At 40.9% G+C, this 24,834-nt stretch overlaps 1 protein-coding gene across 1 annotated transcript in view; it reads left to right on the forward strand.

Moving 5' to 3' along the window:
- Nucleotides 1-1,109: 1,109 nt before the first annotated feature.
- Nucleotides 1,110-24,834, forward strand: part of MYBPC1 (myosin binding protein C1) — a 95,237-nt gene continuing 71,512 nt past the window's right edge. The window contains exons 1-2 of the mRNA XM_070410908.1: nt 1,110-1,263; nt 21,941-21,982. Coding sequence (XP_070267009.1) covers nt 1,191-1,263; nt 21,941-21,982 — 115 coding nt within the window. The 5' untranslated portion in view covers nt 1,110-1,190. The remainder of the gene's footprint in view (nt 1,264-21,940; nt 21,983-24,834) is intronic.

Here is a 24,834-nt window from a genome sequence, read left to right on the forward strand (position 1 = left end):
AAGTTGTACAATCATCACCACGATCTAATCCCAGAACATTTTCATCATCCCTAAAAGTATCTCCGGATCCATTAGTAGTCACTTCCAATTCCGCCTCCACCCAGCCTCTGGCAACCACTAATCAACTTTCTGAGCACCCTGGGCATTTCACATAAATGGAACTGTATGGTAGGTGGTCTTTTGTGTCTTCCTTCTTTCACTTGGTACCGTGTACTCAAGCTTCATCCATGTGGCACCATGTATCATTCCTTCATTCTTTTATATGCCCTGTAATGTTTTAAAAAGATGTTTCTTGAGAAAATATAAAGTCTAAGTATTCCTTAATAGAAACCTTTGCTATTCTTAGAGGATTAAATGAGAGAAGATATTCAACATAGAAATTTGGCTTTTCAAATTAACTTCAATATATTATTAATGGCCCTGGCTGGGTAGCTCAGTTGGTTAGAGCATTGTCCTGATACTCCAAAGTTGTGGGTTCAATCCCTGGTCAGGGCACATATAAGAATCAACCAATGAATGCATAAATAAGTGGAACAAAAAATTGGTGTCTCCTCTCTCTCTCTTTTCTCTCTCTCTCTTCTTCTTTCTCACTCTTAAAAAAATAAATAAGAAAAAAACTTAAATCTAATAATTAAGAACTGACAAAAATAAAAATCTAATGGGAACATAAAATTATCATCTTAATTCAGAGATTTTTTTTTCTTTATACCCTTAGTAAAGATTAAGATAGATGTTGGATTCACATATTCTAATTTTTAATTTAATTTAATTTAATTTTTTATCATTTGGCAAACTTTTTTGCACTCCTGAGTTGAGACAGGCTTTCATTAGACAGAAAAAAAAAAGAGAGAGAGAGTAAGAAGGAGCACGAGGCTGCAGCTGAATTTAGAAAGTAGAGGTGTTCTCATCAGCCACATGAGATGGACAGGAGATTCCTTCCAATAGGCGAGAGAGCAGAGTACAGACAACAGATGTGAGAAAGGTCCTCCTCGCTGTCAAGTTCCAGCATCCTTGTGCTGAAGAAGGGGCGGTGCCACACGGCTGAAGTTCAGAGGCAGTACAAAAGCACTGGGTTTCTCCCCAACTGCTTGTCACACTGACCTGCACCATCTCTCAACTGCTCGTGGGGTTTCTGTCATCTCTTACTGGAGGGGAGCAAACTCTTTGGAGAATAACACTTTCCTGCAGCCATGCCTGAACCTGTCCCAGAACCTGTCCCAGAACCTGTCCCAGAACCTGTCCCAGAACCTGCTAAGAAGGAGGGTAAGACTCATCCATAAACCTTTTTGCTGTACTTTTTAATAGAGTGTGTTCATTTTGGTATTAATTTTTAAACAAATCCAATTTCTTAAATAGACTATAAAATAGAATCACTGTGCTTTCAGGAAAAGACCCTTGAGAATAAAAAGACCAGAGGAAAGACATAGGAAGAGTATACCAATTTGAAAACATCTGACAATGGTAGTTTGTGAAGGAATAGTGACTGAAAGTTTCAAATTGTAATTTTATCATTCAATGACAAGGGATCCTTTACATGTAACTTGAGGATGTTAGTTGCTTGTGGTGAGCCAGTTGCATTTTTCAAGTGTATTTTCATAGGTTGAATCACAAAATTTTCATCATGTATTTGCAATTTGCGTGTGTGGAGAGGAGCTTGGAATAAACTTCTAAAAAAATGGTTAATAGATTTGATCAAGATTTCAAAAAAGAATTGGTGGCACTATTTCCAGATCGGTTGTTTTTATCAACTGGCAAACTTTTTAGAATAGACAGATGCAGGCATTTTTTTGCTTTTAGTGCACTTGGAGCTTCATTCATTAAATTCTTGCATGGGAAGAAAATCAAATACTGCATAAGAGACAGACTTTGAATATCACTGATGGGTTATGTTTTTAATGAGTCTTATTGTAGATAATTTCATAATATGTAGCCTTTCAAAAATAATTAAACTGAAAATATGAAACTATTCTTCATTAGAAGAAATGCTTCTCCTTTCTATAAAACAATCAAGATTAACTACTAATTAGTAACATAAATAAATTGGAATTGGAAATTTTTAAAATGACTTAATGAAAAGCATAAATTAATGGCACAAGTACATTTAGTTTAGTTTTTAATGGAAACATCTGATAAAATATTATTTCATTCATATGAGCCTTCATGAGCGCTCATTGAATTTTTATTTTTGACTTTTGCAAATAAAAGCTGAAAAAAAGATTAGCAAAGAGCAAAAAAATAGCATTTAGTGTTTTCATTTTTGATTCTTAAAACTGCTTTTAACCGTTATTGTGAAGAACCTTAAGAAAGATGCTAGACATTGAACCAAATTACCAAAAGTCTTTGAAATATATTTTCTTTATGTAATTAAGTAACCAGTGTTGACAGGCTGTGGTGATCAGCTTACAGGTTGGCTTTACTTGCTGGTGGAGCATTGATGGATGAAGTCTTCCACCCGAAATAACCACACCAAATGCATGCATTAATATGGGAACTTAATCCAGGGAGTCCAACCCCTGCTAAAGTGTCTTATTTGTAATGCAAATGATTTACATGCGTATTAAGTGTCCTTTTTATTTGATCTGTCACTTGACTAGCCTCTTCAAGGCTTATGTGGATGAAATGCATTCTATGTTTTTTGACTGAGGACAGAATATTGTTTTAACTAACCCACACGTAGTGGATGAATTTGCATGAAGCCCACTTGAAAATGGCTGAGAAACTACTAAAGAAAAAAAAAAAGATGACAGACTGTAGCGCCTATAAAGCTAATTAAAATTATTCTGTTTGCTAAACTTTTACTTTGTCTGCCAACTCAATCTGATCCATTCTACTTTTAGAGACAATGAAATTTTAGAGCTACAAAGAGGAAACTATATCTTTAACTTCAGCTCCCCACCCCCCAAAAAATGTATATTTTTACTAAAGTAACACAGATACCAAAGTCCTCATGATCTTCTTTTGCTATAAAAGTACTGTTGATATTCTGTGTAGGAGTCCCTGACCCAGGACAGTAATTTTATACTCATAGATTCTTTGGTTAGTTTAAATTTAGGTGATAGGGAGTAGAGATAAAGAGAGGGTTACTGATATATTCAAAATCTTTTGAGGAATTACAGGGATTTTTTGCATTTGTATCATTACCAGCAGGACTGATTCTTTTTTTTTTTTTTTTTGGCATGAATATATTTTTTATTATTGACACTATTGCAGATGTTTCCCATTTTTTCCCCTCTTGGCCTACTTCCACCCAGCTCCTGCCTCACCCCTCCCCTGACCTTCACCACACTTGTCTGTGTCCATGGGCTATGCATATCTGTTCTGTGGCTAATCTCTTCACCTTCTTTTATCCAGACCCTCCCAACCCCCTTCCCCTCTGACATCCTTCAGTCTAGAACTGATTCTTAAAGAAACTGCACCTTGAAGAGTTTTCCTGGTGATATGCGTGCATTTTACTATTATTTTCATCAGAAGCATTAGAACTATTCTGGTTCTTGTACCTTTTCCAAACTGATTTCACTTTTACTGGGGTTCGTTTTATTCCATGTAAACATCCTTCTGAAAGATAGCCTCAAGAATAAAACTTGCCCTGACCGGTTTGGCTCAGTGGATAGAGCGTCGGCCTGTGGACTGAAAGGTCCCGGGTTCGATTCCGGTCAAGGGCATGTACCTGGGTTGCGGCACATCCCCCCCGTGGGAGATGTGCAGGAGGCAGCTGGTTGATGTTTCTCTCCCATCGATGTTTCTAACTATCTATCTCTCTCCCTTCCTCTCTGTAAAAAATCAATAAAATATATTTAAAAAAAAAAAAAAGAACAAAACTTGCCTCCAAACCAATTCTTCAGAGTCATTTCAAACCACCCAAGGGACAGGTTCCTCCAGCCCCTGCAGGTCTTATTACCTCTTCCCCCGCCCAGACAACCATGCCCAGGAAGGACATGACCACTTGCTGTCACTCTTGATCGAAGACATGGGCTGTTTGGCCCTCTTAGGATCCAAGAGGACCTGGCAACTCTTTGGAAGAGGCTGAGTTTTCAGCACCTGAAGCTGCAAATGATGTATCTCTCAACTGCCTCCCAACCTTCAATGGCCTAATTCTGGGAACTTCATTTTGGGTCTTGGGAGAGCTGGATCTTTTAAGGAGGAGGAAGAAGTACGGGTGTAACTTTGGGCCTCTAGAAGGAACCCTGATGGAAGTGATTAGTTAATGGGCCTTGTTTAGACCCTTGAAAAGATTCTGGATGATTCACTAACTAACCCCTTTTGGAGGAAGACAGTATTATTTTTAAGGAGCAGCCACTTCCTACTCCTTCTCTCCACCACTATAAATTGTGTATTTATTCCGTGGAGAACTGGATTATTTGTACCACCAGTTCTAGATCTTATAGTTTGGATTCATGCAGAACCTGACGCGTAGTAATTTTAAGTTATCCTCGTCTAATGGTGAGAGAGGATGTGAAAAAAAGCTCGAGATTTGTGGGAATGCTTTGCATACATTTATTCGCACATCAACCATTAATTGAGCAGTTACTAGGAGTCAGTTGCTGGGACTTGAGAGATATATTCAATATGGCCTCTATTTTAAAAGCCCTCACTAATTGCCCCGGGGTTGATTTAAAAAAAAAAAATCACCTTTCGCTAGAAACTTCTTTTTCCTGTCAAAAAGTATTTTTATCAACACAAAATTAGAAAATTCCAAAAAGCCTTTCTTCTGTGGTAAACTAATAGTTTTAAGATGCTACAAATGGCTCTTAACCGCCCCCCCTCCCCCGCAATGACTCCTCAGAAGGGTATCTCTGTAGTTTGTGATAATTAAAACCATAAAGCAGTTCCCTACCATACTTAGACAACTGTTTACTGTCAGAACCTAAAGTTACTAGAAAAACGCTCTTCTAAAGCACCAAGTTGAGGCTTCAACACAAATTTCACTTTTTGTTACATGATATATCAGGCCCTTTTATATTTTAGGTACTTAACTTGCAGGAAAAAGGCAAAGTTCTTGTTATGGTGCTTGCGTAACATTCAAAAAGCTTAGGGGAGTCATTGTCATTCCTTCATCAGCCATGTGAGATCTCTTCTTGAAAACTCAAACATACAGAAAAACATCATTCTGTTTATGACCATAATTTTAAGGTTCCCATTCTGATAATTCTGAGAATCAAAGGCATGGCATTGTTGCTAGATTCTTTTGCTATATCATCATGCAATATCTATCTACCTAGCTAATCTATCTTGGCCCTTTTCAGTAGAAATAGGTGGGAACATGGTAATGGAGAATAGCTTTCTTTCTTTTTTTTTTTAAAGTCTATAAGACTTTTTCGTTTGCTATATCTTTCTTTCTTGGTTCTCTAGAGATTTTGCTATATTTTAAAATTCTGCTAAGCCCCCAAACTATCTCAATGTAGAGCAGCATTCATTACCTCTTGCCTATTTCTTAGCATGGCTCAAGGCTTAATCATCATCAGAAAAAGGAAGCCTGGTGACAGAAAATCTACCTACTTGAGATCAGATGGCTTATTTCAAACACCAAAACAAATTAATCTTTGGAAAAGTCATCTTATTCCCTGGCTGGCGGGGCTTAGTGGATAGAGCGTCAGCCTGTGCACTGTGAAGGGTTTTAGGTTTGATTCCCGGTCAAGGGCAACGTATTGGGTTGCAGGTTCGATCCCCAGCCTGGGTTGGGGTGAGTATGAGAGGCAATCAATCAATGTGTGTGTCTCTCTCTGTCCTCTTTGTCTCTCTCTCCCTCCTTCCTTCCTTTTCACTCTCTGAAAAGCAGTGGGAAAAATACCCTCATCTTGTATATAAAATATTACCTTTCCTTCAAACTGGGAAAAATTTCATTTGTAGGAAGTAAGGGAAAGAACGGGGGAAGAGAGAGGAGGAGGTATTTAATCAAGGGCAACTATTCTTCTACTTCGAATGGTTTATTTAGGCCAAGTGAAAGATTTGGAGGAGGAATAAAGAAGTTGAATGAATGAATGAATGCTACAATATGTTTCCCCCTGAAAAAAATGTTGCCATGCTCTACTGAAGAGGTATGTATAGGTTTGAGCTATCTGTCTTAAGAAGGAATACTCTGGGGCAAATGCACGCTAGAGAGACTTAATACTTGGCAAAATCATTCTTTTTCAGTAGCCTGATTTTATGACTGTGCGGATTGCACCTGTTAGGAAGATAAATAAAGGACTGGCCAATTCTTTCCTCTCAAGCGCCCTAAATATATCACTTTAAAAAAACTTGGGAAAACAAATTGTATCCTTGCTTTTCATCCAGTAAGTCTGGATGAGAAGTCTCCCCAGACCTTTCAAACAGCAGCAAAGTTGGGGTAAGAAAGTTCCTGAAATGAACAGAGATCAAGGTTAGGCCCTCTGGCCTGTGGTGGGTCTGAGGGACCCAAGAGAAAGGGAAAAGTGTGGTACTTACAATCTTCTGTTCTCTCAATGTCTCATTTTATTTTGTCCATGAAACATTTTTTTAAAATTTATTTTTATTATTATTTTTTGTTGTTAATTTTCACCTGAGGATATTTTTTCATTAATTTTTAGAGAGAGTGGAAGGGAGGGCAAGAGACAGAGAAAAACATCGATGTGAGAAACATCGATTGGTTGCCTCTTGCATGCGCCCCTACCAGGGCTGGGGTGGAGCCTGCAACTGAGGTATGTGCCCTTGACTGGAATCGAACCCGGTACCTTTCAGTCTGTGGGGCAAAGCTCTATCCACTGAGCCAAACCGGCTAGGGTGAAATATTTTATTTTTTTTATTTATTATTATTTTTAAATATATTTTATTGATTTTTTTTTTTTTTTTTTTTTTTTACAGAGAGGAAGGGAGAGGGATAGAGAGTTAAAAACATCAATGAGAGAGAAACATCAATCAGCTGCCTCCTGCACACCCCCTAATGGGGATGTGCCTGCAATCAAGGTACATGCCCTTGACCAGAATCGAACCTGGGACCCTTCAGTTCACAGGCCGATGCTCTATCCACTGAGCCAAAACGGTTAGGACTAGGGTGAAACATTTTATTTCAGACTCCTCTGGACACACAATTCACAGAATTTTCTTATTTATACCAATTGCAAAGTCTTTGAATCTGCCATGAATATTGGAATAAACTACCCAGTGAGGTCTCTAAAAAAACAAAACAAAACACACACACACACACACACACAAACACGACAGGCCACAAAATTAAATGGTCACTTTAAAACTTGAGTGAATATAAAATGATGTTTTTGCAATACTTCTGTAAACAAATAGATGCTTTTTTCAATTTCAGAGAGTTGTGGGAAGAGGCTGCTATGAAAGGAAATAAGTGCTATTGTTTTTATAGCCCTAGATAGCTTTTTTGTTATTTTTGCTTAAATTTCTTGTGATTTTTTAAATTTAAAATTTATTTGTAGGCTCTTTATAAACACACAGAGAAGAATTTTTATTATTGTTAATAATTGCTATTTTTGTCTGCACTCTCCCTTAATTAGTCTATGAAACCTATATTAAGAGACACAAAATACTCTTGGCAGCCTGTGTCTTCTGTAGTAATTCTAGACCTCATCCCTAGACATGCTTGGGTGTGTTAGATAATAAAGAACAGGATTAAAGCTCTAGCAATAAGAAAAGAAGCAGAAAACTTTTCATTCCATGTTTAGCTACGGGGAAATGGCCATGTCTTCTTTCTTTGTTTTTACTTTATATCCATTTGCGATGGGAACAGATTTCTTTTCTGCAGGAGTCCTTAGTTGGTTCAGCGTATTGTGTCTAGGGAAACTCAAATACACAGAATCGTAGTTACTGAATTATAGTGTTCTGAGTGAGGGTCACCATGAAGTAGCTATTGTTTATGCAAGAGCAGTTTCCTAACATTTGCCATTTCTTTTTTTTTTTTTTAATATATTTTATTGATTTTTTACAGAGAGGAAGAGAGAGGGATAGAGAGTTAGAAACATCGATGAGAGAGAAACATCGACCAGCTGCCTCCTGCACACTCCCTACTGGGGATGTGCCCGCAACCAAGGTACACGCCCTTGACCGGAATCGAACCTGGGAACTTTCAGTCTGCAACAGTTTCCTAACATTTGAAAGCATAATATTTAAGGAATACAAAACCGAAAAAGAAACTTTATGATTTAATTTCTTCTTTTTTTAGCATGGTGAAGATGAGACTCTTTATTTTTTATTTCTTTTAAAATATATTTTATTGATTTTTCACAGAGAGGAAGGAAGAGGGATAGAGAGTTAGAGACATTGATGAGAGAGAAACATCGATAAGCTGCCTCCTGCACACCCCCTACTGGGGATGTGCCTGCAACCAAGGTACATGCCCTTGACCAGAATCGAACCTGGGACCCTTCAGTCCCCAGGCCGACGCTCTTTCCACTGAGCCAAACCAGCTAGGGCTATCATTTAATTTCTTATGTGTATGCAAATTGTCTCATCACCAGAGCAAACAGGGCTTCTGTCCCCAGAGCTTTTTTAAAGGACAGCCTCAAAATATCAGTAGTGATATTTTCTGCTTATAACTAAAAATTGAACCACATCTCTTTTGCATGGATAGGCCCAGTTATAATTTACAAAGAGGGCATTCATTTTGGACAGCCACAAAAATACATAACAAACAACATTTCAGGATGTTTCCATTCATGGGGCAGGTTATTCCCGTGTTTTTATACACATTTCCATCAGATTTTATATGGATTCCATCTGATTGGGGTGTGAAGTGGTTGATTTGGCAAAGAGAAAGACCAGGATCATTTATTCACATGCTTATTTCTCTCTCTAAAATGAGTTCACAAATGCCCGGCCGGCATCGCTCAGTTATTGAGCATTGACTTATGAACCAGGAGGTCATGGTTTGATTGCCGGCCAGGGCACATGCCTGGGTTGCAGACTCAGTCCCTGGTGTCGGGTGGGCAGGAGGCGGCCAATTGATGATTCCCTCTTATCATTGATGTTCTATCTCTCTCCCCCTTTCCCTTCCTCTCTGAAATCAATAAAAATATATTAAAAAATAAAAAATAAAAGGAGTTCCCAAAAAACTACCTGCAATATTACTTTCATTATGTCTTTCAAGTCTGAAACCCACCTTGATAAGACTTTTGCCCTTTCATACTCTCTTAGGAATCTTTTTATGGGCCTCGTTGGCACATCAATACAACATGTAAAATTATGTCTAATATGCCTGGCCGCTGTGGCTCAGTTGATTGAGCATCGCCCCATGCACCAAAAGGTTGCCGGTTTGATTCGCAGTCAGGGCACATGCCCAGGTTACAGGTTCAATCCCCAGTAGGCGGTGTGCAGGAGGCTTATGCTCATCAATGTTTCTATCTCTCCCTCTCCTTTCCCTCTCTCTATAAATCAATAAAATCATATTTAATAAAATTACGTCTAATAATATGTCAGATGTTAGATTTTATCATTTGGTCTTATTAATTTTTTGTCTTATACATTAGACATTTACAAGAACCTGGGCTAAAAATTTTTTTCTCCAAAATCATCTAATTCTTCCTCTAAATCTTCCTCTAAATCTTTTTTAAAATGTCTCAAGAATTCTTTGCTTGTATTAGGTAATAGTTTCTGCCTTTTATAAAACTGTATATATCTTGAGACAGAATTTTCTGCTTATAACTAAAAATTTGTCTGTGTGTATAACTACATTTTAATTTCTCATTTTTAAATTTGATATATTTAGAGTTGTTTTGCATGTAGTATCTTGCATATAGTATTTTGGCTTTCTTACGCATATTAAATAAGTAATATTAATTATTAAACATAGTGATATGAAAAAATTATACTATTTATTAATAGAATATTCTAGACAGTACAAAGTACAGTCATACCAAGTACTTAGTTACCTCATCTAGAGATGAGAATAGTAATAGTACCTAACTCATTGGATCTTTGTAAGAATTAAATAGGTCAGGTAAAAAGCTCAGAACAGGACTTAGCACATAATAAGAACTGCAGCAAATTTAGAAATCTTGTCTGTTAAAGGTGTTCAATGCCACGTTTAATATAAATTTTGAGGATATTTCACTTCCGTACCTTGTGTTAATATCCATAATACATTATAAAAGAGCTGTTATTATCGTAGCCATCATTGGCACCATCATAAGTTGTTTTTTTTTTTTTAACTTGGGGTGAAGCATCTTAGCTTTTACCCTGGGATCAAATAAGAGTTCTGTACTCCCAGTAGCTCTGTTGTGTTACATGAAATGTGTCATGTCCAGCTGGGGGTCTCCAGTTGTTAGACAGAAGGTGACAACGTTGTGGGGCATGGCCTTTCCCACGTAGGTGAAGGAGTCACCCTGTACAGTTGACCATGTAACTAGATCTGCCACTATATCTGGGTTTGTTGGACATTAAGACGTCTCTCTCCACCGGGGGGTGCTTTTTGCAGGTGGGGTCTGACTATTTCTGTGCTAACCACATGAAGAACGCTCCTCGATCACATGTGGATGCGGTGGGTGATTGATTGAGTGCTGCTGTGTTTACTGCTGTGGAATTTTATTTTTATGACCCCACCTGGCATTGGCACTGTTCTTCCTCTATTTTTAAAACGTTACTCAATGTGAGGCCCAGTATGCCTTGGGCAAGGCCTTTAAGGAATTATCTGATAACCCTATAACCACCTAAGAGCGATGTGATTGTGGTGATGGTCCGCCGAGGAACAGACCCCCGGGGAAGGCATAAGAAGGGATTAAATGAGGAAATTGTTAACAATTCAAACCACTTTGGCAATAATTTTCTTTGGACCTGTGCAAAATTTTTAAACTTCTTCAATTTGAGTAAAGGTTTCCCCACACCACTCTGCCATTCAACCGCCATTCGATTCTTCCTTTAAAGCATGTGAGAACGGGGGTAAAGAGACAAGTCATCAGATCTTAGCAGAAGGTCTTATTTCACCCAGCCCCGTGTTTATAGTGAGAAGCTATTTGTTGCAATGTAATACTAACCACCTTTTAATCCTCTTCCTGTGTAGAATGACATCTTGAGTAGAAACATTCCTAATTAGAAAGACTTAAGAACAAGCTGACTAGGAGAGGGGGAAAATAAATTCTGTGGATTCAGTGAACTTCCATCAAACTGAAGAATGAGCCACTGAAATTTTACATACTTGATGCACAATTAAGTTACTCTATTCAGAACCTTAGAATATCGCCTTTGGCAAAACACAGGCACAGTAAATGAATACAGATTAAATTGATTGAATCATTCTGAATAGCTGGATTCTCTGGGTAGCTACGGGTTTTTATTCTTGAATCTTATTATTTCAAACAATTTGGATAGAGACATGCCTAAAATGTAATATATTACTCCTCACCTTTTTTTTTTCTTCTCTTTTTATCCTCATCTGAGGATGTTTTTGTCATTGCTTCTTAGAGAGAGAGGAAGGGAGGGAAGGAGGCGGGGGAGAGAGAGAGACATAGATGTGAGAGAGACACATTGATTGGTCTCTGGGAATTGAACCTGTCACCCAGAAATCAAACTCATGATCATTCAGTGCGCGGGCTGATGCTGTAACCACTGAGCACACCAGCCAGGGCAATTACTCCTTGCTCTTAAAAACAAAGTGCAATGGATATAATTTAACTTTGTCTTAAATTATAGGTATGTTATTTTGCCATGTGAAATCCTGAGAGCCCAAACTATTTGCTTTTGTATTAAATAGGCTCATGTTATTTGTATTTAGAATTTGTGTCCAATTTTTCATAGATTTCCTGTCTCATCCCTTGCTGGGATGCTGCTGTCTTCATTTTTTTACTTTTGTCAGTCAGTATGTGAAGCTGCCCTTGTCTTCCCTTTGTTGTTTGCTCTGGACCTCAGACCAGGTCACTAATCTGGTTGAGTAGGGCCTCACTAAGGAGTGTCTGCAGGGTACCTAACGAAACACATTTAAGGAGGCACTCACTCTCAGGGTTGTGCAAGATCAGTGTCAGTGCCTGTGAGGAGTGCCTCCTTAAAAGTTAGTCCCTGGGCACCTGGCCTGCCTCACCCTGGTCCCTCCCAGTTCCTAGACCAACTGAGGACCTGGGTCAGGGGCTTCTCTTGTCAGTAAAGCACTTGAGCTCTTAGTGCTCAGAGCTTGAGGGGCTTGAGGAGCTTGAGACAAATCCATTTTGCCCTTGGGAGACCCTTTTAATTTGCTGCTCAGCAGCTGTTGTCTGAGTAAGTGAGGTTGCTAGATAGCTGAGTTCTGAGGAGAGGTGGTACTAGACAACATTGACCTTTTGTCTCTATTATTGCCCTAGGAAAGTGGTTATTACCCCTAAATCAATTTATGACTTTGACTGCTTTATTTGTTTTATTAATCAAGGCTACAGATTATTCTTAAATGAGCCATATGACATGTTTATTTAAAAGAAAGAGAAAAGCACACATACAAAATATTTTTTAACAAGATTTGCAATAAATTCTAAACATTTCTTAAACTTTTTGATTTCAGGTCCACTTTTATATTATTTGTAACTAGTGACTGGTGCATGGATTCATGCACATTAAAAGGAAATTAATTAGAAGGTGGCCGGCAACGTGGGACTGGGTGAAAAGGGCCAGACATGCCCTGGAGCCAACCTCCCACGGTTCCTTCCCAGCCGGCCGCACCTGGGTGGCTCCGTGGCTCAAAAGGCACCTATGAAGTGAGCAGGGGTCCCTCTGGCAGGTGAGGTCCCTCGGCCTGGCCTGTGGGGATCAGGCCGAAACTGGCTCTCCGACATCCCCCGAGGGTCCCAGAGTGCAAGAGGGCATTCTGCAAAGTTGCTGTCCTAGAAGGTGTGAAACACAAACGCAGTAAACCAGATTCGGGGCCGATAGTGCCCCAGCAACAACATAACCCATGGCCGAAGGTGGAATTGCGTGGCCCCATGAGGAATCAGGCTCTTTCCTCTTTGGTTTCACCCAAGAACCACCACTGCCAAGTCACTGCAGCTCAGCAGCTCCTGCGTTGAGTGTCTGCCCCCTGGTGGTCAGTGTGCCTCATAGCAACCCATCGGACGCAAGGAAGGACACTTAGCATATTAGACTTTTATATATATAGACTAGAGGCCTGGTGCACGAAATTCATGCAAGAGTAGGCCTTCCTTCCCCCAACTGCTGGCACCAGCTTCCCTCTGGCACCCAGGACCCAGGCTTCCATCACAGCCCCGGCTTCGTCTGGAAGGACAGCCAATCTAATTAGCATATTATGCTTTTATTATTATAGATAATTAATAAGGAAATGAAAAAACATGTATTTTGCTCATTATATCTATCAATATTTACTGTACTAGGAATTTAAATTGATAACAATTTTACAACGCAAGAATACACAGCACAACTTCTATTAGCTGTTAGAGCATCCTGTCTTCACACATAGATTCTATGTAAAGGTTACTGCATATATGAGATTGTGAGTGAAAAGGGCAAATAATGTCTTAGCATTATTTTAAAAAATAGTTTTGACCTCATGGGGTCCCCAAAGGGTCTTGGGGACTCTTGGGGATGCCAGACCATACGTAGATTTACTTAGAGAATCACTGTTATAAATCAATATAGAATTGCCTCTAAAAATCTGTAATTCCCTTAAATGTCAAGGTGTAAAATGTCACAATGAATAGAACAGGAGACAAAGTAAGCACAAAACTATAAAAACATTAGATTAAACAATAATTTATGTCCCAAATCTATGTCACTGATGCATAAGGCGGTAGAAATGTACTATCGTTTGTGTTTGCTGGTTGTTTTGGTGACACTTATGATTTATATAATCAAAACTTCTCTAAGAGTGATGGCCACCCCCATGAACAATATTTTATTTAAAAAATATATATATTTTTTTTGATTTCAGAGAGGAAGGGAGAGGGGAGAGAGACAGAAACATCAATGATGAGAGAGAATCATAGGTCAGCTGCCTCCTGCACACCCCATACACTGGGGATTGATGCAAACCAGGCATGTGCCCTGACCAGGAATCGAACCATGATCTCCTGGTTTATAGGTCAACACCCAGTCACTAAACCATGCCAGCTGGGCTGAACAATATTTTATATTAATACATTTACTGCTTTTCTGTTGTCAAGGCATATGTAGTCCAGACTGCTACTTGTACAGAGTGCAGACCCCACTATCAGCAGGGGATGCACCTGCCAGTGTTTATGACATACTTACTCTAAAAAGAAAGATAACTTCCTGTACTACCAAGAGTGACAAAACAGGAGTTGGCCAGACAGAGCCTTATTCATCATAATGTTTGCAATACATAATGCATTCACATATTTTATTTCAAACCAAGAATTTCACTTTAAGAATAAGAATAATAATTAGGATAACATACAATATTTTCCGGCACCCCAAGTTACCAAAGGATGGTTTTAGCATGTTTATTTTATCAAAAAACGTGACAAAAAGAAAACCACAAAGAAAGACCTAGAATCCCGCGACTCAAGGATAAATGACTGTTGTTATAGGTTCTTCCTGTCTTTTCTATGCCAACATAACATATTATATGATGCAATTGTGCCCTTTATGCTTTCAAAAAGCTAAATTAAATTGTGTATGAGGTCCCATAAAATATTTTTTAAGCAGGTCAGGCAATGTATTTGAGCCAGTGAGCCCATGGGAAGAGGAGAGCTGGGTTGTTTACATCATTTTGGTGTAGAGACACATACACATGGAGAGGCAAGTCAATGCCTCTTAAGACTTCAAATTTCCCCCCTTTAACTTACTGACCATGGATCCCTTGATCATTGGAAGCAGAAAGGGAGGCCAGTAATGGAGTTACTGGGTTCCTAGCCTTTCAGCAGCAGCACGGAGGCCACATGCGGGCTGTCTATTTAATAGCTGCCACCAGTGCCCATCAATTAGAATGCCCTGGCACTCGCTGTGCGGGCCTGCCGTTGGTGGCATACCTGTGCTTTTTACAGTAGGTGGTCATAGGAAAAATCCACCATAAATAGCTCGAGCCCTTTGAAAGCATTTCAGTGTTGCAGAGGGAAAGTCTATATCTGTGAACCAGACAGGATCAAAGAGCAGCCGCGCTTGCCAAAGGGGGAAGGAGCTCGCTTGACTTGCTGGTTCAGAGTCCAATTCATTTTCACATTGTCCATTAAAATATTTCCTTGGGCTTAACCTTTTAGAGTACCTGGTTTCTTCTTTTTGTTAAAAAGAAAGAAAGAAAAGTTTAAAAACAGCAACTTACAGCCTGGCTGGCGTGGCTCAGTGGTTGAGCTTTGACCTATGAACCAGGAGGTCACGGTTCGATTCCTGGTCAGGGCACATGCCCATGTTACGGGCTCAATCCCCAGTGTGTGGGGCATGCAGGAGGCAACCGATCATTGATGTTCCTCTCATCATTGATGTTTCCCTTCCTCTCTCTGAAATCAGTAAAAAGATATATTAAAAAAAATAAAAACAGCAACTTATATATCCCTGCTTCTTTAGTCCATCCTGTTAATCTGCTTTCTAACAGAGACAATGAGATGATGGGAGGGAGGCAAAGAGCCACATTTCTCACCTGGCAGAGAAGTTGCATTGAATTTGCCCTTTGGCTTTTGAAAAAGCAGAGCTGTAGTAGAACCTCACCGGAATAAATACCCATTTGCTCTAAACCTTAAGAGGAAGTGCTCAAGAGCTTCCCAAGGCCGGGTGTCTTCCGATAGTCACAGCAAGGCTAAGCTAGTTGACAGCAGAGGTGGCAGGCTTGTCCATGCTTGTCTGGGGGGCTTTTTGCTAAGAAATGCAGCCCAGATTTTGAAAGGGGAGGGGGGATTCCTTAGAAAGGCAAGGGGTATACTGTCATTGATGGCCAAAACTCTAGTCCTAATTGCTCTCCTGCCCTTGTTAAGAAATGGAAGAGGTGTTGACAGTAAGAAATATGAATGATGGGGTTGGGTGAATGTTGTGAGCATACAGCCAGCGGGAGGGTCACCAATGAGAGACATAGTGTTCCCTGTGGGTAAGACAGACGAAGAAAGCTGCCCGTAGAGTGCCAGGGGCCAGTTCTTCATTTCCTGGCAGTGAGGGGAAGGGCCTTTTGTGCGGGTAGGAACAGGCTGCCAGTCAACTATATTTATGGAGCAGCTGCTGTGCAGACTTTGAAAAGGAGGAGGAGACAGGCCTTGTCCTCAAGAAGCTTGTGATCAAAGAGAGAAGAAAGCTCTCCACTTACTGTAAACCCTTCGCATTCACGATGGCATTTGAAATGGAAGGGACTTGGTGAAATTCAGGGCATAGTCTGAGCCTTGTCACTCTAAGTGTGTGTCAGGGACCAGCAGCATGAGCATCACCTGAGAGCCTGTTAGAAATGCAGAAGCTTGAACCCAGAGTCAGAATCTGCACTTGACCAAATCCCTATAGATGATCTGTCTGCACACTGCAGTTTCAAAAGCATTAGAGGGGCCTGGAGGTGGTGAGTTTTGAATATTTTGAGAGAGCAAGCTACCTCAAAATATTCAGTTCAGTGAGTAAATTGGTAGAAAGGGCAGTTCATTTACCTGTGAGCTTCTCAAACACTGGCATCTCATCTCAGCCTCATTTATAAGCGCCGCCGTTCTTAATAAATTCCTATGGGAGCTCAGTGAATTCCAGTTACATGGGTGCCTCTTCCTACAGCCCCTATTCAGTGGGATCCTGTGGAAATTACTGTGAATGAATTATTGTTATAGAGGCAGCCAATGAATTTTGGGAACATGCAAATGATTATTAGAAGAGTGGGCAAAGCTATGGGCAAAGTCAGAGACACAGGTCTGAATTAAAGTAAGAGAGTTTGGGGCCCTGAGACTTACCTGCAATGGTTTGCATTCAATCTAAGTCATGTGCCACTTGGCCTTCGCTACTCCTGTTTCCCCATCTCTCCAGGTTTAAGACAGCTGGTAGTCTTTGTTTCAAATGCACTGAAAACTACTGAGAGTTCGTTTTCTTATCTTTTCTGTCCCACCAGGATTGACTGATAGAGTTATCTACATTGTGCGCACTCTATATAATGCATGTAAATGTCATCAAAATCAATTATTACCATTTTATAGTAGGAGAGTGAGAGTCCTCTGTTTGGTTCCTAGATGCTTCCTCCCCTCCCACCCCAATTTCAGACGTGTTCTAGAACATGACGCAGCCCACAGACCTCGAAATAAGGCCAATCCCTAGCAGGTGGCATGTGTGGAAAGACAACATGTGTTCGAGTAAAATTCTGATGATGATGATGATGATGATAACTAAGAAGGGATAAAATCTAAACAGGGTGTACCATGCTTCCTGCCCCTGCAGGAACTCACTCATCGCTGCCAACAACACTTGAGATCATTTCTGCTATGATTTCCATTGCATAGGAGAGGAAATTAAGGCAGGCTCTGCTCCTACAGACAAGGCAACATCCACACGAGGCTATGTGGCCATGGCAGTAATAACTGCCAAGCGTCCAAAACAGAAACCATCCCCACACGCCACGATATTTTGAATTTAATTTAAAAAAAGCAATTTGCAATGAATATTATAAAAATAAATATATTACAATTCGGGTGTTCTTGAATATTTTCAGCTGAAAATTCTCACGAAAAATGATTTTAAAGTTGGTCAGAGTTGCCACGTAGGGAAAACATTTTTTTTTTTTATAGACATGTGTGGCCATGTGGGGAAGGTCCGCCGCTTGTGTCTACAGACGCTTATGGCGTACAATGGGTTAAAACCAATCAATTCAGTGGGCGAAGTGCAGTAATATCTCCAAAAAGGCCCTCAGTTTACTTCTGCTTCACAAGTGTGAGCATCTGAGAGGGGAAGTGCAGCACCAGGCTGCAGAGCCCAGGTTCTGGGTCAGGCAGACCTGGGCCACCCTTCAGGAGCTGTGGGACCTCGCAGGGCCTCAGTTCCTATCTGCAAAGTGGGGGTAATTTTAGCACTGACTTCATAGCGTTGTAAAGATGATAAGAATTAATATAGACTAGGTCCTATGTGTGGTGGGTGCCAAAAAGTGGTTGTGCTTTATTTATTCCTTCACTACTGTAAAGTAATGGAGTTTCTATGGTTTTAAGAAGGAGAAGTTCTAGCTCTGCCTACCTACCAGGTAAGCTGCATTTTTCTGTTTTTCCTTCCTGCAACCTTTCTAAAAATGTACCAGCATTTATATCCTATGTTTCTGTTGTTCTGACTATCCGGTAATGACCCATGCTATGTGGATTCTCAGAAGTTGAATTAAGCCCTTTAAATTCTTAGTTTGTTTTGATTTGGGACATTCAGACACAGTGGAAATGGAGAACTCATATTCAGGGCACATTTACAGTTTCAGTGTCCAAGACGATTTATTTTTATTTATTTGATTAGAATTCACCCTTGGCCTTACTTCCAAAACGGGATTTTAAGTAACTATAGTTTCCCTTACAAAATAGGCCTTTGTTTACATAGATGCTGAGAAAGTACGGCCAATTTGATAGTTTATGTGCAATCACCAAAGAAGCCCTTCTTAAGTTTTTTTTAAATCAATTTACTGCACACTTAATGTGTTTTTGGCAGTAAAATGAGGTACCAGGGAGAAAAGAAAAAAATGAAAGATCCCTGTTCTGATTTTGTTGTGAGGGAAAAGAAACATAAATATACAAAGACAACTGAAGATTAATGAAAAATAACCTATACTAATAATAGAGGAATATGCAAATTGGTGGGACACCTTCACACAACGACCAGACAGCAGGCTGCATGGGGCGACCAGGCCGGCAGGGGGGGCAATTAGGGGCAACCAAGCCAGCAGCAGGGGGGCAGTTGGGGGCAATCAGGCTGACAGAGGGGGCAGTTAGGGTGATCAGGCCAGCAGAGGGGGCAGTAGGGGGTGACTAGACTGGCAGGGGGGGCAGTTAGGGGTAACCAGGTCAGCAGGGGGGAGCAGTTAGGGGTGATCAGGCCAGCAGAGGGGGCAGTAGGGGATGACTAGACTGGCAGGGGGGAGCAGTTAGGGGTAACAGGTTGGCAGGGGGAGAATCAGACCAGCAGGCAGAGGCGGTTAGGGGTGATCAGGTAGGCAGGCAGGTGAGCAGTTAGGAGCCAGCGGTCCCGGATTGTGAGAGGGATGTTGGACTGCTGGTTTAGGCCTGATCCCTGGCAGTCGTACATCCCCCGAGGGGTCCCGGATTAGAGAGGGTGCAGGCTGGGCTGAGGGAATCCCCTCCCTCGTGCACAAACTTCATGCACCGGGCCTCTAGTTAATGAATAAAGAATGTATTATGTTGTGGTCTAGAATTCAAGAAAATAAGGGAGAGGAACAGAATGTAATAATTAGCTCTGAGAAAATAGGGAGGGGGACAGAATGTAATAATTAGCTCTGAGTGTCTTATGAGAAATGTCAAAAAGACAAATCAAGATTACTATCAGACAATAGTGGTAATAATTATTGCTGTAAATTATAGAGCTCTATCTACATGCCAGGAACTTTACTGAGCATTTTAAATAGGATTAGCACCCTAGGAGGTCATTTATCTTATTATTCTTATTTCACAGATGGGGACACCAAGCTGATAGAGATTAAGGAATTGCCCAGGTCACACAACTAACAGGGTGTAGAGTCAGGATTCAAAAACCTAAGTCAATCTGACACAATCCCACAAAGAGAAAAACACAAAAGGTCTGTTGGGAAGAAGATCATCACTGAAAGGTCAGAAGGTGAAGAGAGACACCAGCTCTAGAACAGAGGAGCCGCCCGAAGGGAAAGGGAGGAAGTGGCTGCTGACAGTGGCTTTGAATGCTAACCTCAAGGGCCTAGACCTAACCAAATAGGTAACAGGACCCTCTTGTGTAGAATAACAGGATGAAATCCAGTTTGGCCTCAGTAATCCCTGCAGCTGTGGGGAAAAGAGACTGAAGGGAGCCCAGTTGGTGTGGCTCAGTGGTTGAGCATTGACCTGTGAACCACAAGGTCATGGTTAGATTCCCATTCAGGGCACATGCCCAGGTTGCAGGCTCGATCCCCAGTAGGGGGCGTGCAGGAGGCAACTGATCAATAATTCTCTCTCATCATTGATGTGTCTATCTTTCCCTCTCTCTTCCTCTCTGAAATAAATTAAAAAAAAAATTTTTTTTAAGAGACTGGAGGGAGGAGAAACTTGTCTGCAGAGAGAGCCAGGAAGAGGTCCTCAGGCAATGGGCAGCAGAGATAGCATGTCAAAGAAATGGGCTCTGGCTCAGTATTCTGATATCCATGTGCTGAATCAGCTCACCCAAAGCTGAGAGCTCAACATTAGATTTCCACCTCTGCACTCAGAACTCTGAAAATAAAATGCTCTGACCCTGGGCTTTGTCTTCTGGTTGCCAATGGCACTAAAGATCCTTTCCATGATGGGGGTGAAGAAAGATGCCATCTATGGAACCCGTGTCTTTCACTGTATCTTTAAGCCACATTACATCTTGTCATGTTATCGTCTGCTAATCTGAAAGGTTATATGTGTGGTTTTTTTGTTTGTTTGATTTTTAGAGAGAGTGGAAGAGAGAGGGAAAGACAGAGAGAAACACTGATGTGAGAGAAACACATAAGATTGGTTGCCTCCTGCACCCACCACGACCAGGGCCCGGGCCAGTGAGGAGCCTGCAACCAAGGTACATGCCCTTGACCGGAATTGAACTGGGGTTCTTTTAGTCTGTAGACCGATGCTCTATCCACTGAGCCAAATTGGTTGGGACTATATGTATGCTTTTTTCCATTTAGTCATTTTTCCCTACCTTATTACTAAATAGTAATATATTTATATGATCATCTGAATGAAAATCATTTTTTAATTTTGATTGGAGTTTATACCCGGCACAAAAAAATTAGTGATGGAAGAAGATGTTGCTACATCCTGGCAGCCCTGCATCTCTCCTTTCTGGTTTTCTGTTACCATGACATCTGGCCCTTCTTCGGTGCCCACTCCTGTTCGCCCAGACTGAAACAGGGCGCTTGACCTGCACATAGAAATGACTCTTGGGCCACACAGCTGGTTGTGAGGTATCTCTTGGCTTGGAAAGAACCACTTGTGGAAAAAAATGTGGAAAATCCTAGATCCAGACAAAGATAAAACTCCCAGGATCCCAGAAAGTGCCTATAATATAAAAACTTTGCTTTGATATTTAATTGTCAAGAAGAAAATAATTGCAAAAGAGATCACCTTCGTTAATTGCATCTTCCTGCGCTGGAGGAGGAGCAGCTGGTCCTCATGCGCAGGTCACTAATCCCCGATCCTGGGCATCCGCCGGGACTCAGCAGGGGAAGTTCTATGCCCTTTGGTCACGGGGTGTGCCTTTAGGGACTTGGACATAAAATGTGCTTTAACAGAAGTTTCTTTAACAGACTTTACCGCAAGACTGCTCTATAATTCTGGATCTCTAAAGCCAGGTAGAAAACCTCAAAACCAGAGCTCTAAAACCTTTGGATAAGTGTAGGTGGAAATCTGCCACCTGGATCTCCATTTCACCTGTGCTCTATCCATCACTAGTCTCTGCCACCTCCTGGAAATCTATACAATACCATTTATTTTTTATAAAAAAAATTATTACTTTATCTAATTTTTTATTTTCATTGAGTTCAGGGAGGAAGAGAGAGAGGGAGAAAGAAATAGAAACATCAATAATGAGAGAGAATCATTTATCAGCTGCCTCCTACACGCCCCCCGCGCCCCCCCCCCCCCCCCCCCACACACACACTGGGGATAGAGCCTGCAACCCAGGCATGTGCCCTGACCAGGAATCGAACTGTGACCTCCTGGTTCATGGGTTGATGCTCAACCCCTGAGCCATGTTGGCTGGGCTATACAATACTATTTAGATGCTCACCCCACACCATACACCAAAAGGCAGCGTGTCTTGGGCCTCTTGATGCCACAGGTTGATGTTTTACCTGCTTCATCCCTCTTGTTAGTACCAGTAAGATGACAGCCTAGACTTTACTGCAGCCAGGGGCTATAAAAAGTAGCTCTGTGTTACAAGAGCCTAACACTTATGTTACTCTTTTCATTTCTAGAAAATGAAGTGCCGGCCCCAGCTCCAGCCCCACTCCCGGAAGGTAAGTAAAGACACTCTCTCACCCATTTGGGCTGGGAATCCAGAATGTCTCTCCTGCATGATTTGGCCTTCAGTGAAGCTGGGAGCTTTAACTGCTATGGTGAAGGTGGAAGGCCACAGTTGTCATGGGTTTATAATAACAATACATTGTGTCTGTACAACCCTCTCACGTTTATCTAATTTAGATGACACATCATATACTTGTAAAACCCTTCGAATTATGCCAACACATCTTTCTTGTGAGAGTGGAGAGCAGATCTCACCTCGGTTCTGGAAGATCAGCAGCCTCCTTGTGACTTGAACTCTGCCACCATCAAGCACCTCCAGAAACTCCTCCACGAGTTTCTAGGAAGATTTGGTGGCCTGAGTCTCAACATCAGAACCAGTTTCTCCCGTTCTTAGTATCCCGTTGTCCACCAGGTGGCAACAAAAAAAACAAGGAGTAAAGAGTTCCAGTGAACTTGGCAGGTAGAGGCAGTGCTCAGTGACACATACGAGGTAAAGCCAGCTTTTATACCTACATAGACACAAGGAAGAGAACAGGACTGAAAGGACTGACAGGCCTGAGTGGAATGTTAAACTCCCAGCATGGGTTTCCAGAATCATTTGTCTACCTTGCAAATGACCCTCAAGATAGAGGCGATGTGCCCTTTCCTATGAAGACATCAAAGTGCCTTCCCGCATCTCTTCCTCCTTGAACAGGATGAGAAACTGGCATTCCTTAAAGAATTATTCGCACAGACTGTAGATACAGAGAATAAACTGATGGTTGCCAGAGGCCTGGATGGAAAAGGTGAAGGGATTGAGTGGTACAGACCGATAGTTACAAAATAATCGTGGAAATGTAAAGTACAGCACAGGGAATAGTCAATAACATTCTGATAACTATGTGTGGTGCCAGGTAGGTAGTGGAAATATTAGAGGGAACACTTTGTAAAGTATAGGATTGTCTAACCACTATGCTGTACACAAAGTAGTATTGAACGTAAATGGTAATTGAAAATTTTTTGAAAAAGAATTATTCATAGGGTATTCTCCATGTGCCCAAATCTGCCTTAACCCTTCGGAAGGATACAGGGCTCTCTACCAGATTCTTATTGATAACTGGGTACAAACACACTGAACTGGATGCAGGGGAGAGTTCTTAGAAAACATTTCTGTGTATTCAGTGTGCTTAATACGAGATAGAAAATAAAACACAGACAGAGGACAACTCAATAAATTATAACCACTATGTTGAAACATGAAACAAAACTCAAGGCAGTGTGTGATTTAATGCATGTTACTTGAGTTGAGAACGTGGTGTGAAGACACGCGTGGGAGGACACTGTAGACCAGTCCAGCCTAGTCGAAAGCAGGAATTGAATAAGACCTTAGTTGCTAGTGATCTTTTTGCAATTAAATGTGTAAGGGGATTATGAAGTTCTTCCGCCCTGGAGATCATTTTCTGGAAGACAGTTTGAGAAATCTAACTGCTTACAGAAGCCCCTTTGTCCAGCTAAGAATACCAGACCACATGCCCCAAACCCTTCAGTAGTATAGAAGAGTATCGCTACATGTCAAAATGAATGAAACAGGCTTAGTGCCATGAATTTAAACAGGGGTAAAATTAAGTTTAGTTTTTTTTAACCAGTATAAATGTGTGACATTCTTCTTAGGAACTTCTCCTTTGGTATATTTCCTTCTTGCACATACAGAGTTATTTTTGCCAACATTGTGTACATTGAGGACCTACAGGCCATTACAGACATAACCTTTCCTTCTGTTCTTCAGATCAGTAGCTGTCACTGGATTACTATAAAGTTTCCTTTATTATGCCATATTTCATAGTCGTTGCACAATACTGACTTCCTGTTGCTCAAACAAGTCTCCTACGAAACTCTGCTCAAAGTGTCTTTATTAGTTAACTAAGATTCAGATCTATATTCAATAAAAAGAGAGAGTTCTTGCTTGAAAGAATTCCTTTCTTACATGTACCACAAGTCAGACACCATTTGAAGGTATCTAAACTAATGTGGTTTTGAACAGAGAGAAATGCAAAGTAGATGGTCTCCACTGATAAAATATGATTTTCCTGCTATCATATTGTATGATTGGCACTCAACTCAACCCAGAAGATTAATTTTTGTCCCAAATTATTTTCTTTGAAACTATTGTACAATTATAGATTTTATATCCTGGCTATATTATATTATCTATATAATAAAAGCCTAAGTGAGTGTTATGGCGGAACGCCATAACAAAATACCACGTGTGGGCGCGCATGTACAGTGTGATTGAAACTTCGTGACCCATGCGCAGAAGTTGGTATTTTGTGGAAGAGCCACACTCAAGGGGCCAAAGAGCCACATGTGGCTCGCGAGCCACAGTTTGCCTACCACTGCGCTAGCTGGCTTGTCTCAGTGGATAGGCAGGGGTGGGCAAACTTTTTGACTGGAGGGCCACAATGGGTTCTTAAACTGGACCGGAGGGCCGGAACAAAAGCATGGATGGAGTGTTTGTGTGAGCTAATATAAATTCAAAGTAAACATCATTACATAAAAGGGTACGGTCTTTTTTTTTTTTAGTTTTATTCATTTCAAACGGGACGGATCCGGCCCACGGGCCATAGTTTGCCCACGGCTGGGATAGAGCATCAGCTTGAGGACCAAAGGGTCCCAGGTTTGATTTCAGTTAAGGGCACGTACCTTGGTTGCTTTCACATCAATGTTTCTCTCTGGCTTTCCCTCTCTCTTCCACTCCCTCTAAAAGATCGATGGACAAATATCCTCTGGTGAGGATTAACAAACACAAACAAATAAATAAAACATATAAATAAAACATTTTTTAAAAATGTGCTTGTACTTTCCACAC

This window comes from Myotis yumanensis, unplaced genomic scaffold, assembly GCF_028538775.1.
Source record: "Myotis yumanensis isolate MYYU_CA2020_CCGP unplaced genomic scaffold, mMyoYum1.0.hap1 SCAF_3, whole genome shotgun sequence".
In the NCBI taxonomy this organism is placed as follows: Eukaryota; Metazoa; Chordata; class Mammalia; order Chiroptera; family Vespertilionidae; genus Myotis; species Myotis yumanensis.